Below are 19249 nucleotides of genomic sequence, written 5' to 3' on the forward strand. Positions count from 1 at the left end.
AGGAATCCACAGTTAAGGAAAAGAATCCTCCCGCCAAGTGGATCATTTTTCTGCTTTGTGAATACCAGTTTTTATAATAACAATAATGGTGCCAGCTGGCATTTGCATAGTTTTATGGTTTGTAGAGTGCTTTACAAACATCTCATTTTATCCTGACCACAACCCTATGAGTAGGTACTGTTATTATCCCCATTTTATAGATGAGGAAACTGAGGCAGACAGAGGTTACTTACTCAGGGACACACAGATCTTTTTATAAGCTACTTGGCATTAAAAATTCGATCTGATGAGCATTTCTTAAATACCCACTACCCACAAAGCCCCGGAGCTACAAAGACAAAAAGGAAAAAGAAAGAAATGAGACCCGTCTTCAAAACACTTAGGTGGTCCTACTACACGCCCTGCACAAAGACAAATAAATATACATGCACATACAAGATAATACAAGTTTAACAACTGGGGAGTCTAGAAAGGTCTTTCATTGGATCTGCTCAGAAAGAAAAAGCTGAGCAATTTGGGAAACTATCCTAAAAATCACTAGAAAAAGGGAACTATTCAGAACTACAATGTACATTTTTTGTAAACAAACATCATAAAAATGGAGGAGAGCTGAGAAGTTACCCATCCTTGCAAGCTGGATTTAACGTAAAAGAATGAGCCCGGCCACACTCCAGGTGGTAGGAGGGAGACTTTACCATTTCTAACAGCCAAGATAATCTATAGAAACCTATTTCCTTGGTAGAAATATCCTAACGAGAATGTGGCCTTTTTACTGAATGATGAAAAGACCCCAGGACCCAGGTAAAATATCTGAGTTCAATTCCTCATTCTAGTGGGGTAACCTTCAGCAAATTACTGAACCTCTCTGATTTAGTTTCTTCATTAGAAAAAAAAAATAGGGCTAATAATACTTGTACAACGGAGCCCACAGGGCTATTAGGAAGACGATGCTTTGTAAACCTGAACCTGTAGTAGTGAGATACTATCTGGGCTAACTTCCTTCAAGGGATCTTTTTAAACTGTGAAACAAATTGAAACAAACCAGTTATATTCATTGGGTCATCTGTAATCAATTCAACCATAATAATGAAAATAATAATAATAATAATGTTGCTGCTGCTGCTGCTGCTGATAATATCAGGCAACTACAGAGTGCCCTCCAAACAGTATCTCATTTATGTCTCCTATCAATCCCACTAGGCTGAGACATCAGTATTATTATTCCCATTTTATAGATTAGGAAGCTGAGGCTGGGAAAAGAAAGTGGAATGCGACCAGGTCAGAGGATCTGGATTCCAATCCAAACTCCGTCACCTGGGCCTTAGTCGCTCATCCGTAAAAGGAGATGGTTGGATTGGATGCCCTGTAAGATCCCGTCCAGCTCCCGATCAGAAATCTGATTCCAGACCAGTCCTGTCTCGCTCTGTCTCTTACAGCTTTTGGACCCCTCGGGTCCAGGTGCTGGAATCCAGCTCTGTTCTGCTCCACAGAGGGCACAATAAAATCTGCCCAGGAAGAACAAAATCGTGCACCGCAAAGAAAGCACTGGGCTTCTCTCTTACGTACCTTCCCAAGAATATCGTGGGTGATTTCAAGCAGAGTAGCGTCGGCACTTGCCGATGACCCAGACTGGGTGGTCCCCCCTTGGGTTAAGAGCAAAGACTCAAAAAGGGTTTTGGTTTGATGGAGATCTTTGGAGATATCGACGTTTTCATGCAGCCCGAATATCTCAGGTTGTTGAGTGAATGGAAGTTTCTGCAGGAAAACACAAGATCACCCATGTGATATCGGCATCTAATAGACTGGATTTGAACTCAAGGATTCCCACATCAAAATGCAGTCCTCTCTTTCATGTGCCAGCCACAGTGCAAAGTGGTTGGGATGATCCCCAGCATCCAAACCCCTCAACAAGCCCAAAGAGTTACCTTGATAAATTCAATGTAATCATCATAGGTGCCCCGAGGAGGGGCGTAGTAGTTTCCACTGGGAGAAAACATATAATGCGGGTTCTTGATGATTTCTGGGTTGTAAAAATCAGCCAGTATGGTGAGCAAGAGACGCCTGTCCCAGTCATCGGTCACTCGTCCTCCATAGTTACACTCACCCGTGAGGTAAGAGATGGCTTCAAAGGGAACATCCTCATACTCATTTATAAATAACTGAAATCAAGGAAAATGAGTACATTTTAAAGCATCTCTACCTCATCTGAATTCTGACGTGGTTTTCGGTTTTGCCTGCCTGCATTTATTTGTTCCAAGGGAGGGTTTCTATTTTGAAGGAAAGGGAGAATTCATGAGTAGTGAAAGAGATGAAAGAAGAATGCACCAATACAACTTGTAGAAATACATAGATGAAAGAAATTCAAAAGGAAACATAGACAAGCTAAGCAGTCTTGTTACGACTGTATTAAATTTAGAATTTTGTTCAGTCATTTTCAGTCATGTCTGACTCTTCATGACTGCATTTGGGGTCTTCTTGGCAAAGACACTAGAGTAGTTTGCCATTCCCTTCTCCAGCTCACTTTGCAAATTAAGAAACTGAGGCAACCAGTGTTAAGAGACTTGCCCGGGGTCACATAGCTAGGAAGTATCTGAGGCCAGATTTAAACTCAGGAAGATGAATCTTCCTAACTTCATGCCCAGCACTCTATCCACTACACCACCTAGCTGCCCCAAATTTAATATATATATATGTGGGGGGGTTTTAATTTTTTTAATTTTTTTCCTTTTTAAAATTTAATTTAATTTTTAGTTTTAGTTTTCAACATTCATTTTTATAAGATTTTGAACTCTTAAATTTTCCCCCTCCTCCACTTCCCCATCCCCAAGATAGCATGCAATCTGATGTAGGCTACACATGTATGATCATATTAAACATATTTCTACATTAGTCATGTTGTGAAAGAAGAATCAAAACAAAAGGGAAATAACATGAGGAAAAAAAAACACAACAAAAGAAAGAGAAAAGTATGCTTCCATCTGCATTCAGACTCCACAGTTCTTTCTCTGGATGTGGATAGCATTTTCCATCACGAGTCTTTTGGAAATGTCTTAGATCGATAAATGTCTTTAAAAAGCAACCTCAAGACGGATGAATTAAAAAGCCCTTACTATGTGCCAAGGCCCCATCTGCTCAGGAAATACAGCTCTTAAGGACCCAGAAAATGCTTACTGTGACGGTCCTTGACACTGCCAAATGGCTCAACACCAAAACCAACATTTTATTAATGTAACTGACAACAACACAATAATAATAACTAACATAAAGCACCTACTGTGCATCAGGCACCGCGCCACGCATTTTACAATTACTATCTCATTTGATCATCACAACAACCCTGTGAGAGAGGTGCTGTTATTTCTCATTTTATAATTGAGGAAACCAAGGCAAACCAAGGTTAAATGGTTTGTCTCACAGGTATAAAATGTCTGAGGGTGGGTTTGAACTCAGGTCTTTCTGCCTCCAGACCCAGTGCTCTGTGCACTGAAATGACATTAGAGAAGAAACGTTAGCCTCTGCTTTGCTGCTGCACCCTGGGGACCAAGGGACCTTTCCGACAGACTTGCGGCTGAACAAGGTTCATCTTTCATCTGAATGGGAGCTCCTGGAGGGCAGGAGGCCCTGCTCGGCCGAGCACAGAGTGGAAGCTCATTTCTTTCATTTGCCTTGTTCTATAAATGTCCAGTCTACACCAGCTGCCTGGAGTCCCCTCCCTGGGTGCCTCCATGGCAGCCTCTTACGCCTCTGACCCTCACTGAGTGACCTCTGGCCCCACAGGTCAGGGCGGCCTTCTCCGTGCCCCAATAACGAGGCACAAACCGTGTTAGGAAGCTCCCTGGGACCGGGGGTGCCCCAGCTAGCCAGGGCCTCAGAGAGTGCTTTGGGGGCCACTCTGATGGACAAATGATAAGCTGCCAGTGTCCAACAGAGAGCTGAAGTGATGGATTCCACTGTATCCCACCATGAGCACAGCCAAGAGGGACCAGTAGGGCATCACTTCCTGCCAATGCCACCCCATCTTCAGGCGCTAGCTTTCTCACATGGTGGAGGGATTTCTGACCAGCATCGGGAGGAGGTTTGTGCCTGTTTTATAAAGGGTCAATGCCGCTGTCCCCTACATTTACTATAAGCATCACCTCCACCCTAATGCCATTGAAAACTTGGGTTAGGCCTTGGGAGGTACTTTTATTGGCCCCAAGCTTCTCCCCAAAGCAAAGGACCATCTTTTCAACCCCAAGATTCTTTCACTGATGCTGTAGAGTTGGGAATCAGACATTACTGCACCCCTGGAAAAGTCAACTTGAGAGTCACTTAAAGGTTGGTGGAGAAGCACCAGCTGAGTATGAGCAGACTGCATGCACATTGCCATTCGAGGATTTGGAGTCAGAGATCCTGGGTTCAAATCCTGTCCCTGGTACTTGCCACCTGTGACTTTCTTCTCTTGACCTTGCTAATGGGTAAAATGAGGGGGTTAGACTCAGCCTCTGAGGCCCCTTTCAACCCTAAGTCTGTGAGTCAATGATCTCACAAGAAAGATTCCTCAGGAAGAGGGGCATGAATGCCATCATCAGGGGCCTCCCCGCCCTTCCCCACAGGTGATCCCATGTCACGCCCAGCTTCCCACTGGAGGAATGAGCAAACCTGGGCTCTGGCTCAGTGCGTTTCCTGAGGACTGCATTTTGGCCTGAATTCAGTCACCAAAATACGCCAGAAATCACAGAAACCACCTTACCTGCAGCTGCCGGACACTGATGCGCAAATCGGACTCGTTAAATCCATACGGGATGTTCCACCCGAGAGGACCAAACTTCTTCCTCTCCTGGACAAGGGCATGAAAAAAGCAAACTCCAAAAAGCAGCTTCTCCCACACCTGGAGGGGCAAAGCAGAACATAGCTGGATCCCAAGATACTGTCGGTCACCTCCTCACCTGCGTCCCTCCTACCGCCACCAAGTTATAATCTGTGACTGTTCTGCCCTGCAGGGTTTTCCCCACTAATAGGTAACTGTCCCAACAGGTAAAGAGGTAACAGAGCTCAGGACAAGTCACTTCATCAATCACTATTAATGTAATGAAAGTAACCTACTCTAGTGGGGAGGGAAAGTGATACAGAGTCAGGAAGACGTGGGTTCTGGGCTCCGTGACCTGGGCAAGGAACTCCACATTTCCAAGACTGTAACAGACCTGAATCGGGAAAGGGAATTTATACCAATGAATCCCATCCAATGGACTGTGGAAGCCCTGAGCTTCCTTGAGGTCCTCTGCCTCTTTTGGTATCTCAGCACTCAGCACAGTGCCTGGCACACAGGGGCCACTTCATGTTGACTGACTGATAATCCATCGTTAGTCCTGGTCGGTAAGCGAGCCCCCCCCTCCTCTGAGAGGGGTCAAAGACAGATTAAAATACCAGAAAACCAGCCCTCTGCCAAACTGTCACTTACATAGAACATATTTTATTTCGTTCATTGTTTCTCTCCTACTCCTGAAAAGTATGTTGTAGAAAACACCAGTATGACTTGCTTTATGCAATTTAATAGACTTCTGAAAAGTTATGGGCAACCAAGTTTTGTAAATCCACCCTTACTTTAAATAAATACAACAGGGGATTCCCATTGCAGATCCATGCACAAAGTAAGGAATCGTTTGGGAAGGCAGACCATAACCCTCCACAGAATGCTCCAAAGCTTTCCAGACTCAGCTTAAGGATCAGCCTCTTCCCAAAGGCTTTTGTGATTCCCCCCCCCACTGCTAAACCCCTCCCTCCCTACCTTACCTTGAATTTATTTTGTTTCTTCTGTCTGTGTACATATGTATGCACAAATGGAATAATGTTACATATACATACACATTTTGTTTATTTTTATTTTATATATTATATATTTGTATATTTTATTATATATAATATATATGGCTATACGTATACACACACAAACACATACATAAGCACACAAGCTGTCTCTTAGTCTGAGTTTTCCTATAATTCCAATTAGCTAGTGTGTTAAATAGAGCACTGGACCTGGAGTCAGGAAGAGCTGAGTTCAAATGTGACACTGGGCAAGTCACCACCCCTCTCTTTGCCTCAGTTTCTTCATCTGTAAAATGGAAATAATAACAGCATCTACCTGCTAGGTTTGTTGTTAGTATAGTCTGACATATAACATAAATAAAACAAGATAATGTTTGTAAAGTGCTTTGCAAACTTTTAAAGTGCTATAGGAATGTTAGTTATTATTAATAACAGATTTTCTTAAGGCAGAACACATCTGTCACTTTTTTGAAAATATATTCAAGCTATTCACTCTGTCCCTTTAACTATTCACGTCTTTTCTCAAAAGGTTTTTCAAAAAGTATTTGAGATAATAGATAGACAGACAGATAGACAAGACACACAAACACACAGACAGGCAGATGGATGGATGGATGGATGGATGGATGGATGGATGGATGGATGGATGGATGGATGGATAGAAAGGTGGATAGATAGACAGATAAATGGAGTTTTTAAGAGCTTCTTCACTAAAGAGAAAATGAAAAAGAACAAGCAACTTCAGTGATAGGCTTGGGTTTGAATCCTCTCTGCTGTGTGATCTTGGACAAGTAACTTATACATTCTGTCAATGATTAGAATAACAGTAGTAAGTGCCTTTCAGACATATCAAACTGGATGTCAGGCAGGCATCTTACACTACAAAAATGGAGCTAATTATCTTTCCCCCATCCTACCTTACCTATTACTGTAGCAGTCACCCCTGTCCTCCTAGTCTCCGGGGCTCACAACTCAGAAGTTATACTGACTTCCTCACTATCTCTCACCCTCGCACATCTGAGTGTGGCCAAGGCCTGCAGAATCTACCTTTACCGCATCTCTCAAATACGCCCCATTCTCTCCTCTGACACTCCCCCACCCCAGTGCAGGCCCTCATCAGCTCACACCTGGACCATTATAACAGCTGCTGGCGGGCTTGCCTGCCTCAAGGCTCTTCCCACTCCAATCCATCCCCCACCGTATCACTAGAGTGATTTTCCTAGAGTGCAGGTCTGACCACATCACACTCCTACTCAATAAATTCCAGTAGCTCCCTATTGCCTCCAGTATCAAATACAAAGTACTTTGTTTGGCCTTTGAAGTCCTTCATAACCTGGCCCCCCTCCTACTTCTCCATCCTTCTCACCCTTTGCTCCCTACCATGGATTCTTCAATCTGGTGACACTGGCCTCCATGATGTTCCACGAACCAGACCCCCCCGTCTCTCTGCTCCAGGCATTTCCTCAGGCTGTCCCCCGGACTAGAGGGTTCTCCCTCATCGTCTCTGCCTCCCGGCTTAAAATCCCATCTCCTCCAGGAAGCCTTCCCCAACCTCTCCATTAATGATTTCCTATTTGTCCTTCACAGAGTCTGCTTTGTATATACATGTTTATATGCTGTCTCCCCCATTAGACTATAAGCTCCTTGAGGGCAGGGACTGTCAGTTGCCTCTTTGTATCCCCAGTGATTAGCACAGTGCCTGGCACATAGTAGGCACTTAATAAATGTTTATTGATTGACTGATAGTAGTAACAGTAACTGCACAACAGTCCCCAGGGCCTTAGCCACAAAAGGAGAACAGCACCATTATCTTGATCTGTCTCAGGACCATTTCCATCTGAGCTCCACTGAAAACAGAGGAAAATGAGGTAACGATAACCACCACCAAAAATAATGATAACAAGAACTAACATTACATCAGCAATAAGATCATATTATTAGTAATCATGACAAGTTAATAAATAACCCTTATTTAAAGTTTTAAAAGTGGGTTTGTATACACTAGCTCACTTGCTCTTTATATGCAGCCTTCGTGATAGGGGGTCTAAGTATTATTATATCTATTTTGCCAAGAAGGAAACTGAGTCTGCAAGAGGTTATCTGACTTGCCCACACAGTCACAGAGGCGGTAAATGTCAGAGGTGGATGGACTGCTTCACACGCACATTCACGGACGACACAAGGCTGGGGACAATCTCTCGTCCACTGGGGGACAGAACTGAAATCCAAAAAAATGACCTCAATGGGCTGGGACAGAGGTCTGGTGCTAGCCAGACAAAACTCAATAGCAATAAATAAAAAATCCTGTACTTGAGCTCAAAGAGTCAGCCATATAATTACAGGCAGCAGCACAAAATCAGGTCATGCAAAGGGAAAAACCCTGTCTGACTTAGTGGTCTGTATTCTCCACATGAGTCAGAAGTGTGAGGCAGCAGACAAGAAAGTTCACGTGGGAAGCAAGGGACAGTAGAAGGAAGCAGGATTTGGGTTCAAAACACCTGGGTCCAGTTCCTGGCTCTATGACCTGTGTGACCTTAGAAAAGGGTCTTCATCTCTCTGGGCCTAGGTTTTCTGATCTACAAAAAGAAGGCATCAAACTGATGCCCTGTAAGGTCCCTTCCAGCCCTGAGTCTATGATCTCATCCAAGTATGGTGGCAGTCCTGCCTGGTGAGAACACATCTACGATGCAGTGGCCAGCTGCAGCCTCCAGACTGTCTGAGGAATACTGCAAAGTCGGGGGGGACTGTGCTTCCATTCACTGAAGGTCTTTGGGCAAAGTCTAGGTGGCCACTATCTCACTGGACATGCTGACATGGGGATTCTTTTCAGGAATGGGTTGTACAGGGTGGCTGCAAAGCCTGCACCAACTCTCCAATTCTGGGAGTCTGTGAAGTCGTAGAAGGACCTCACCAAGCACGTGCATACCCAGAAAAGGAGGGGGCCGGTCATATGGCAAAAATGAAGAAGGTCCACATCCTAAGCCAATGTCCATGACCCAGAGGACAGACTCCAATGTGTTGGGGAGCTCCAACATGGAGATTTTATGGTAAAATACGAACCAGAACTCTACAGGGTGAATAGTGGCGATCTGCACCAGTGGAGGAAATGTCTGCAACAAGTCCATTGAGCCATACGAGAAAACAAAGGAAATTGTTTCCCTCCTCCCTGCCTAGCACATGTTCTACAGCAGTGCTGTCAAACTCAGATAGAAATGGGGGTTACACAGGCATCCCTGTGGTCACATATTGATTTAAAAAACCACATATTAATATTACCTATGTTCTACTATACTTTTATTTATTTTGTTCAATATCTCACGATTACATTTTAATCTGGTCAGAGCCTTGGGAGTTTTGTGGGACACATGTTTGACCCTCTACTCTGGAGCACACACACCCGACAACTACCATCCGAAGTTTGAGAGTTACTGAAAAACCTGGTTGGATAGGTAACAGCTAGATTACAAAGACCGCTTTGATCAGCCCTGATATGGTGCAAAACAGGGGTCATTATATGTTCTATAGGATGGAAGTGACATGAATGAACTAGGACTTTATGAAGATGAGTTTGGCCAAACAGCCTCCAAAGACTCAAGAAGCGGCACGTTCCCCCTTCTTCGAGGTCTTCAGGAGGCTGATGGATGGCCGTGTCATAATGGGGATTCCTTTCCTGGATGGGATGGACTGGATGGACCCCAGGTCCCCTCCCAACTCTCAGCTTCTGTGATTCTGTAAAATCTAGTTCACAGACTAGCCATAATCCAGGCATGATAGAAGAGAACATGGATATCACTGACAAAGACAAAAGTCATGAGGATGAACTGATTTGGAGGAATGAGGAAGACAACATATATAGAAGGCTTCAACTGCAAGTCAGATGGAAAGGTGAGGTGAGACTAGACGTCTGGGTGATCATCACCAAAGACCTGAGAGCTGAAGTCAGAAATAAAATGAGCTTTTCAAATAGAGAATGAAGAGAAAGAAGGACAGAAGAGTAATGCTTGAACCTTGGAGAGTCCCTAGAGTTAAAATGGCAGAAGGGAAAGAGAAGTCCATAATGGAAACAGAAAAGTCAGAAGAGGAGGAGGAGGAACATGGTATCTTGATGAGTACTCAAGTTCACACACACACACACACACACACACACACACACACACACACATACACATCACATTTTAAAAGAGCATCTTGTAGTAAAAAATGCCTTCAAAGACACAAGATTTTCCACTCTGGTCACTTTAGAATTGAGAGTACCTTAGCAAATTTTATGCTTTCAAATGAGAAAGTGTTTAGAACTTAAAATATGTTTTCGGCAAAAATAAAAAAGCTCAACTTGGTAAAATATAGCCTATGCACAGCATGGCCCCTCCAGGCCTCAGTCCAATCCAGCAGATGGCGGGGGGAGAAATTATATTTCCATTACCCAGACTTTTAAAGATCGTAGCAAAGAATGAACAAACGGAAAAAGCAAAGCTGTGAACGTTTTCCCCAAGAAGCAAGTACTCACCTGCTCCTTCCCAGGACATCCTTTGAAAAACTGGAGATCAGAAATAGGATCAGTGAGATACGACTGAAGGAGATTCAGCCGGAGACCTGTGGGGGGCTCGTTTGTCATTTTAACTCCATTCTGTAGAATTGTTACCGGAAACTAAAGGAAAAAAAAAAAGATGGAAAATGACAGAAAACCACCAACTTCAAAGTCCCATATACAGATACACCAATTGCTAGAAAATAGGAAACATATAATGACTATGAAAACTACAGAATAAAAGAGAGAGAGGAAAAGACAAGATTAGTCACTGCCAGCCCACTTTAAATGTGTAGCGTAAAAAGTCCTTAAAGAAATGAGCCAACGTCTGTCCAACACTGGTGTACCTTTTCAGATGGATAGCTTGTAAGCCAAAGCCGAAAGGCTGGCTGGCAGGTCTCAGCACTAAAGTCTTCACAAATTTTTTCAAGCATTGGCATCCAGGACACAGCAAGATGGCAGTTCTGTAAGCAGACCCATGTTCCTTCCTCTATGCTTTCTCTGATCATTCTTGCTGCAATTGGCCCTTGCCCCTGTCCTAGGGAGATGGCTTGGAACTTGTTTGCAGACATATTTTTATCATTTGCAAATTTCAGAAGGCCTGAGAGGAGCACAGAAAAATTGCCTAGTTTATTATAAAATGCTTTGAAAAAAAAAGTAGGTATACCAGGATCAAAGCCCACCTGTGACTGTTATTGCTTTTAAGTTATAAACAGCTGGAATCTACCAGGGGAGAGAAGCCCCTCATAGTCAATTCCCTTAGAGTCTGGATGTTTGAACATTCAAAACCATAATCACCATTTTCCATAAATATCCAAATGACTGAATAAAGTCCCATAATAATCACTGGTATTTATATAGTACTCTTTTCTTGTATCACAGGCAGGACTTGAATCCAGACTTACCATTCTCCAAGGTCAGTTCCCTATCCCCCAGGCCATGCTGCCTCTTCTTACAGAACTTTAATCAATCACTCAACCAATCAACAAGCATTTATTATTATACGTGGGCCAGGCATTGTGCTAAGTGTCAGTGATACAAAGACAAGAGTTAGATAGATGCTGTCCTCAAGGAGCTTACATTTGGAGGGGGCAGACAACAGACATATATCTGTAAGTACATTCAGAATACATATGTATACATAATGTGCGTGCGTGCATGTGTGTGTGTGTGCGTGTGTGCGTGCGTGCGTGTGTGTGTGTGTGTGTGTGTGTGTGTGTGTGTGCGTGTGTGTAATAACACAAAGTAGTTTGGGGAGGGATTGCCTTGTGTGCAGAATAGCCATTTGGTCTGGTTGTCCAGACCACAGAGTGAATAGAAGGCTCACTTTACATGACTTCATTCGGTCTTCCCAACAACCTTGTGAGTTCCAAACCAGAGGCGTAATTATCCCTGTTCTACAGATAAGGAAACTGAAGCTCAGAAGTGAAGTGACCTGCTCATAATCACATAACTAATGACTGTCAGAGAGGAATCTCAACCCCAGGTTTTTCCTGACATCAAGAGCTCTTCCTACATTTCTCACATTGGAAGAAGGTAAGACCTTGTTAAAATGTAAACTCCTTGAAGGCAGGGACCATCTCGCTTGCTTGTACCTGTATAGTGCCTGACACACAATTAAGTGTCCAATTAATCCTTTTCCATGCATTTTCCCATTCATTCATTCATTCTATCAAGTCCCATTCCATTCCAAATTTACCAAAGGGGCAGCTGGCCAGTGTTCCATTTTTATGGTTCTTAAGAGCCCCCTCCCTCCATGCACTTACTGGCCATGGGATCTGCTCCTGGAGACAGCACAAAGATGAGGGGGATGGTGCAATTCGAGTCTAAATAACTTTTTGCCAAATCAAAAGGTGGAGGCTCAACAAACTTCTTTCCCAGTTTATCGGTTACGTAATTCGTTATGGCTGGGCTAATCTGCTCAAAAGAGAAAAGGAAAAGTTAAGGGTGAAGCAAGTTTTGACGTTGCACAGGCTCTTGTGTAATTCTGAACAAAGCATTTAGTTTAATATCTAACGCAAAAGCTTAACGTAAAGCAAAGTAGACCAGCTCGTCAACGGAGATGTAAAGGGGGAGAGGGAGGAATGAAACCACAGTGAAAGCTGAATGGCCTGTACCTGTGAAAAAACAGGCATCGAAAGGCAAAGGGGAAAGGCCACACATGGGAAATCAACACTTCCCAGCCTGGAAAGGAAGGATGGCCTGAATACTTTAATTTGATGACAAGAGTATGGATGTGGCTCCAGGCATAAATTAATGCCCCACCTTGTCCCTGAGCTCCTCTTCTCCTTCAGATTTCCAAAGGGCGATGCTTGGTAAAATCTCAGAACTGAAGCTAAGCACCCTAAGACAACACGGAACGGCTTAAGGAAAGAAGGGGCTCTTGAGCAAGGAAGAATCAAATGTGTCTAAGATAAGAAGAGAAGCAAACACTTTCTCGGCTCCTGCCTGGAAGCAAGAAACAACCTCAAAGCAGAGAGAAAGAAAAGACTCTTCCTAAAACCGAGGGTTATCGTCATTGCTGAAAGAGCTCAGTAACACTATGTGATAAAATAAACAGTAACAACATGTGCTAACTGACTGACTTACTGACTTCAGATGAACAATACACCCAGACCCCATCCAGCCCAGCCCAGCTGGAAAAAAGTCTCCAAAAGGCCCACGGAAAACCTGTGGATGGATCATGAGAATCTTCTGGGAGCAGAAAGGACACTTAGTAGGACCTGCAGTTCCAGACTTCAGAGATGCCTTGGCCATGTGTGCTCCCTCCACGGGCTCTCTCACTACTGTTATACTTGAGGTTCACACCCACTCTTCTCCTCTTCTCGACTCTGGCCAGGTTTGTGAGAGACTGCCTGTATCTCTTATGTTTGGGGAAATGCAGCATAATTACTCTTCTTGACATGCTGTTTGAGGAAGTGTTTGTTAAAGAAGTAATTTAGTCCAATGGCTGATGGAGGGGAAGCATACCGGTGAGACCTCATGAGCTATTCCTGAGAGTTGTACAACAGCCTTCTAGGGACCCAGTTTTGTGAGTGAAGCCCAAGGGAATGTTATGTCAACAACAACAAAAATTGATTGAATAGCTATTACATGTAAAACACCAGGGACACAACCAAAGTATGAGGTATAGCCCCTGCCCTAAACGTCAGGATAGGGATGTGGAGGGCAGCTAGTGTTTGAGGCCAGCCGTGGTCTTTTCCGCCTTATTTTGCATACTCTTCACTTACTAATCTATTCACCAACCTCAGCATCCTACCTCTCCTGCCTTGGAGCATTCATCCCAGTAGGTCTCAAAGTCAAGAATGTGCTCAGTTCTCTTCTAAGACACTCCAAATCCTTTCGATGATCTTACTATAACTCTCCACGATGCTCCATCTCCTGTCGCCATATTTTTGCACTAGCTAGACCCCACTCCCAGTGTGCCCTCACTCCTCACTTCTGCCTCTTCAACTCCCTGGTTTCCCTTAAGACTCAGGTCAAGTGCCATCTTCCAGATGAAGGTTTTCCTGACCAACAGTACCCCCTCCACAGACACACACACACATACACACACACACACACACACACACACACACACACACACACACAAGATAAGACCTACTCCTCTAAAGTGTACTTGTTTTGTGTGTGTGTGCAAATGTACATGTATATATAATACACATATAGGTATATACTTACATGTTACAGGCTTGTATCTGTTGTCTCCCCCAACAGAAGGTAAGTTCTTCGAAAGCAGGGACCATTTACTTGCTTCTTTGTATCTTCAGAACCCAGCACTTGACACATAGTAGGTTTTAATAAACGCTTATTGGTTTCTTGATCTTCCTCCAAGGACTCAAATACTACCTGTTCCGGGGAGCCTTCCACGATCTTCCCATTTGTCAGTGCCTTCTCCTTCCTCAAACTGCCTGTGCTTACTTATCTGTGTACATGTTCCAGTCTCTCCCAGCAGGGAGGGGAGGCAAGGCGGTTTAGGAGATGGAGCATTGGCCTGAGAGTGCAGAAGATCTGGGTTTAAGCCCGCCTCTGACCCTTTCGAGCTGTCTGAATAGGGGCTAGCCAGTCAACTCTCTCCTTGTCTTTAATAACTGTCCCACAGGGTGCCTGTGAGAAAGGTGGCTGCTCTCCAAACAGGAGTCATTATTTTAATTTCTTTGTATCTTTGTATCTAAGTTCTTCACACATGAGCAGATGAATGGGCCATCGGGAGAGCTGACATGTCAATCCTGACATTCTTGCTATAATCAAAACCAAGGACAAAAGGAAATCCAGGCAAAAAGCCAAGAGCAAACAAAGGAGTGAGTGGAGCTGGCTTTATCAGGCCTCCAAGGACTTACCAAAGGGGAATCTCTCAGAATCCGCTTTGCAAACCTTACAGACTTGAAGGCACAGGAAACAAAACTTCATTTCTGAGCCACACTGGTAAGAATAGTTAACATTTCCGTAGGACTTTAAGGCTTGCAAAGTACTTTGCAAATATCACTTCATTTGTTCCTCACAATAATACTGAGGGCTAGGTGCTATACATCCTCATTTTACAGATGAGGAAACTGAGGCAGACAGTTAAGTGACTTGCCCAGAGTCAAAATGCTAATAAGGATTTGAGGTCAGGTTTGAACACTGGTCTTCCTGACTCCAGGCCTAGCATTCTCTCTACTGTACCATCTAGGGGCCTCAAGTCAGTGACTTGGTGAAAGGGGTAGTAGTCTCCCTTTTTTTAATTAATTTATTTTGAATTATCAACAATCACTTCCATAAGCTTTTAAGTTTTAAATGTTTCTCCCCCTCCCTCCCCACCTCCCCCTACAAGACAGCACACAATCTAATATAGGCTATACATATACATTCCTATTAAACATATTTTCATGTTAGTGATGTTGTTAAGTAAGAATTAGAACCAACAGGAGGAACCACAAGAAAGAGGAAACAAAACAGAAGAAAAAATAGCAAATAGTATGCTTCGATCTGCATTCAAACTCCATAGTTCTTCCTTCTTTGTGGATAGCATTTTCCATCATGACGCCTTTGGAGATGTCTTAGATCCTTGTATTGCTAAGAAGAGCTAAATCTATCAATATTAGTCATCACACAACATGGCTGTTACTGTGTACAACATTCTCCTGGTTCTGCTCACTTCACTCAGCATCAGACCATACAAATCTTTCAAGGTTTTTCTGAAGTCTGCCCGCTCATCATTTCTTATAGCACAATAGTATTCCATTGCATTCATATACCACAACTTGTTCAACCATTCCCCAATTGATGGGCATCCTCTCAATTTCCAATTCTTGGCCACCACAAAAAGAGCTGCTATAATATTTTTGTACATGTGGGTCCTTTTCCTATTTGTATGATCTGTCTGGGATACAGCCCTAGAAGTGCTATTGCTGGGTCAAAGGGTATGCACATTTTTATAGCCCTTTGGGCATAGTTCCAAATTGCTCTCCAAAATGGTTGGATCATTTCACAACTCCACCAACAATGCATTAGTGTTCCAATTTTCCCACATCTTCTCCAACATTTATCATTTTCCTGTTTTGTCATGTTGGCCAATCTGATAGGTGTGATGTGGTACCTCAGAGTTGTTTTGATTTGCATTTCTCTAATCAATAATGATTTAGAGCATTTTTTCATATGACTATAGATGGCTTTAATTTCTTCATCTGAGAACTGTCTGTTCATATCCTTTGACCATTTATCAATTGGGGAATGACTTGTATTCTTATAAATTTGACTTAATTCTCTATATATTTTAGAAATGAGGCCCTTATCAGAGAGACTGGTTGTAAAAATTCTTTCCCAATTTTCTACTTCCTTCTAATCTTGGTTGCATTGGCTTTGTTTGTGCAAAAACTTTTCAATTTAATGTAATCAAAATTATCCATTTTGCTTTTCATAATGTTCTCTATCTCCTGTTTGGTCATGAATTCTTCTGTTCTCCATAAATCTGATAGGTAAACTATTCCTTGCTCTCCAAGTTTGATTACAGTATCAGCCTTTATATCTAAGTCATGAACCCACTTGACTTTATCTTGGTATATGGTGTGAGATTTTGATGTATACCTAGTTTCTACCATACTTTTTTCCAATTTTCCCAGCAGTTTTTGTCAAAGAGTGAGTTCTTATCCCAGAAGCTGGGTCTTTGGGTTTATCAAACAGTAGATTACTATAGTCATTGGCTACTGTGTCTTGCATACCTAACCTGTTCCACTGATCTACCACTCTATTTCTCAGCCAGTACCAAGCAGTTTTGATGATTGCTGCTTTATAATACAATTTAAGATCTGGAACGGCTAGGCCACCTTCCCCTGCATTTCTTTTTGTTAGTTCCCTTGATATTCTGGACCATTTGTTATTCCAAATGAACCTTGTTATTATTTTTTCTAACTCCATAAAATAATTTTTTGGTAGTTTGATTGTTATGGCACTGAATAAATAAATTAGCTTAGGTAGAATTAGCTTGGCCTACCAATAGTCTCCTTTTTGAAAGCCTAAAAAGAATCCATCCACAAAAAGATTCCTTAATTAAACAAATATTTATTAACCCGACTGTGTGCTCAGTACTGTGCTGGATGTTAGAGGAGATATGAAGCTTTAATATGACCTGGGTCCCAGCACTCATGGAGATTACCATTTAGTAGGGACCTGACGCATAAATAGATAATTATAAAATAACATCTAAAAACAGCAGAGTTTTAAAAGGAATTGATAGATGAGGACCACAGTGATTATCTGAACCACCTCTCCTCTCTAGATAAGGAAACTGAGGCACAGAGATGGTTTTGATTATATTGGAATCTCTTGGCTACCTATTGGGTTTACTTCCTCTTCACAAAATTTTATTTCTCTATACTGTGGCCAGCAGGCTTGCAAATATGGCAGTTGGTGTAAGCCTGCCAAGCTATGTCAACTGGGAGATTTTCCAGGCTTCATGGCAGGGAAGGAAGCCCGAGCTTTCCAAAACGTGACAGCTCTCCTAGTGAACCCTAAAACCTCATAACAATCACCTGAGGGTGTCACACAGAAGAAGAAGGAATGATTGGGCTAAGAAACAAAAAGTCTCTCTTACCTTATCAGGCCTTAAGCAACGAAGCACAATTATCTTTTGCAGCTCATTCAGGTTTGTGTCCAATGGTTTGGGGAAAGGAACCATATGTGGTTCTTTACTGTCATAGATTTCATGCCAATCTCCAATATTTTTCTGGAAATGTTCCCTAAAAGAAAAGCATTTTCATTGCTATTATTTCCCTTTTATTTGAAAAAGAAATGAATGCAATACAACAAACATTTATGAAGTATCTATTCTGTGTATGGCGCCATGTTGGGTGTTGGACATACAAAGACAAAAACAGAACCATCCCTGCCTTCTGAGAGCTTGCACTCTACTAAATAAAAGTGAAACAAGATTTTGTTTTGAGAGGGGGGAATCATGGACTCCTACAAGATAATTCTCTAAGAGTCACTAACCACTAGCTTCATTCATCTGGTCACTCAGCCCTCTGCTCTGGGATATCTTAGCAATCCAGTTACCTGAGATCTTTAAAGGCTGGTAATTCACTGGCCCGGCACAACTCTTCCCAACTTTTTTCTGGTAGCCAAGTAGGATCAGGGTTTCCCTCAGGGCTCTTAAGGCCAATTCCACCAGTCAAAAGAAACATGAATTCTGAATATTCAATCTCTTTCTTGGCTCTGTATTCCAAAAGCAAGCACCAATCGAGGGATATGTTGGAAAAGTAGTGAGAACAACATAAAAGTATTCTAACAAGTATTGGGGTCAGTAAAATACCTAGTGAAAAGAAAGGCAGGCTGCAGGCTTCCCAAGGGAGAAAATGCAGAATGCTTTGGTGAAGATGTCCTTGGGTTTCGACTCTATGTTTCCCATTAAGGTTTGGTTAATTAAGCTAAGGTGGGAGGTAAGGGGCTTGGGGGCAGGGGGAGGAGTGCCACTCACAAAAGCAGGTTAGCACACAGCAAAAAGGAGAACAGCAGCTTGTCCTTCTCAAACAGGGACCGACACACATTACAATATAAGTTATACGTGAAGTGGTCATTCAAGTAACGCAGGCGCTTTTCCAGAATCTTGGATCGGTTACTAAAATGATGAAATTAGAGCAAAACAAGAAAAAAATCTGGGTCAAAAACATTTTAATCATTGAATTTTCCACGTCACAAACACACGTTATCATTCCATTGAAAAGTGAAATATGATTTCCATTATCTCAATCACTTTACAAACATGCCTGATTGAATTCTTCTACCCAAATGCAAAGACTGAAATAAATGAACAGATATGTATTGAATGGAAGGCACCATGAGGAAATGCAAAGAATAAAGAGTCTGGATGGGAAGGTAAGACTTGTATGTGAAATGATAACTCATAACAAAGTGATCTATGCACCAACAGAAGATAAGAAAGCAAGAGAGGAAAGAGAAGGGAACGGAAGGAGACACAGAGAGACAGACAGACACCACTTTCAGATGGAGTAAAACCTAGGGAAACCTCCGAGGTAATGGGATGAGTTGCATCTCGAAGGATGGGAGGATTTGGATCCATAGAGAGAAAGGGAAAGACGAGGTGCCAATTAGAGATGTAGAACTGGGGCACAGGAGGCAGTTTCTAGCTCTTCTGCCAAGTGTGGAAGCCCTCAGTATAAAGGCTATCACTGAAGCCTTGGGTGGTAGCAGCCGCTTAGCTGCTGGCCATGGTGCTGATATAACTAGACTTCCACTTTGGGAAATAATCCATCAGATGACAACAGCATGGAAAGTACTGAGAAGGAGATAGCCAGGATGCTGAAATGTCACAGAATCATAGCTTTAGAGGCCATCAAATCCAAGGCCCTCATTTTATAGCTGAGAAAACTGAGGAAAATAGAGGTTAACTGACTTGCCCAAGGTCACATAGCTAGTAAG

At 42.7% G+C, this 19249-nt stretch overlaps 1 protein-coding gene across 1 annotated transcript in view; it reads right to left on the reverse strand.

The window, feature by feature from the left end:
* DNAH12 (dynein axonemal heavy chain 12) overlaps nucleotides 1-19249 on the reverse strand; it is a 182171-nt gene that overhangs the window by 21993 nt on the left and 140929 nt on the right. Inside the window, exons 60-68 of the mRNA XM_020968975.2 lie at nucleotides 18288-18428; nucleotides 17867-18025; nucleotides 17406-17550; nucleotides 12100-12250; nucleotides 10681-10934; nucleotides 10313-10453; nucleotides 4733-4870; nucleotides 1926-2159; nucleotides 1567-1755 (exon numbers count right to left, since the gene is read on the reverse strand). Coding sequence (XP_020824634.1) covers nucleotides 1567-1755; nucleotides 1926-2159; nucleotides 4733-4870; nucleotides 10313-10453; nucleotides 10681-10934; nucleotides 12100-12250; nucleotides 17406-17550; nucleotides 17867-18025; nucleotides 18288-18428 — 1552 coding nt within the window. The remainder of the gene's footprint in view (nucleotides 1-1566; nucleotides 1756-1925; nucleotides 2160-4732; nucleotides 4871-10312; nucleotides 10454-10680; nucleotides 10935-12099; nucleotides 12251-17405; nucleotides 17551-17866; nucleotides 18026-18287; nucleotides 18429-19249) is intronic.

The sequence above is a fragment of the Phascolarctos cinereus genome, unplaced genomic scaffold (genome assembly GCF_003287225.1).
Source record: "Phascolarctos cinereus isolate Bilbo 61053 unplaced genomic scaffold, phaCin_HiC Scaffold_4;HRSCAF=312, whole genome shotgun sequence".
In the NCBI taxonomy this organism is placed as follows: domain Eukaryota; kingdom Metazoa; phylum Chordata; class Mammalia; order Diprotodontia; family Phascolarctidae; genus Phascolarctos; species Phascolarctos cinereus.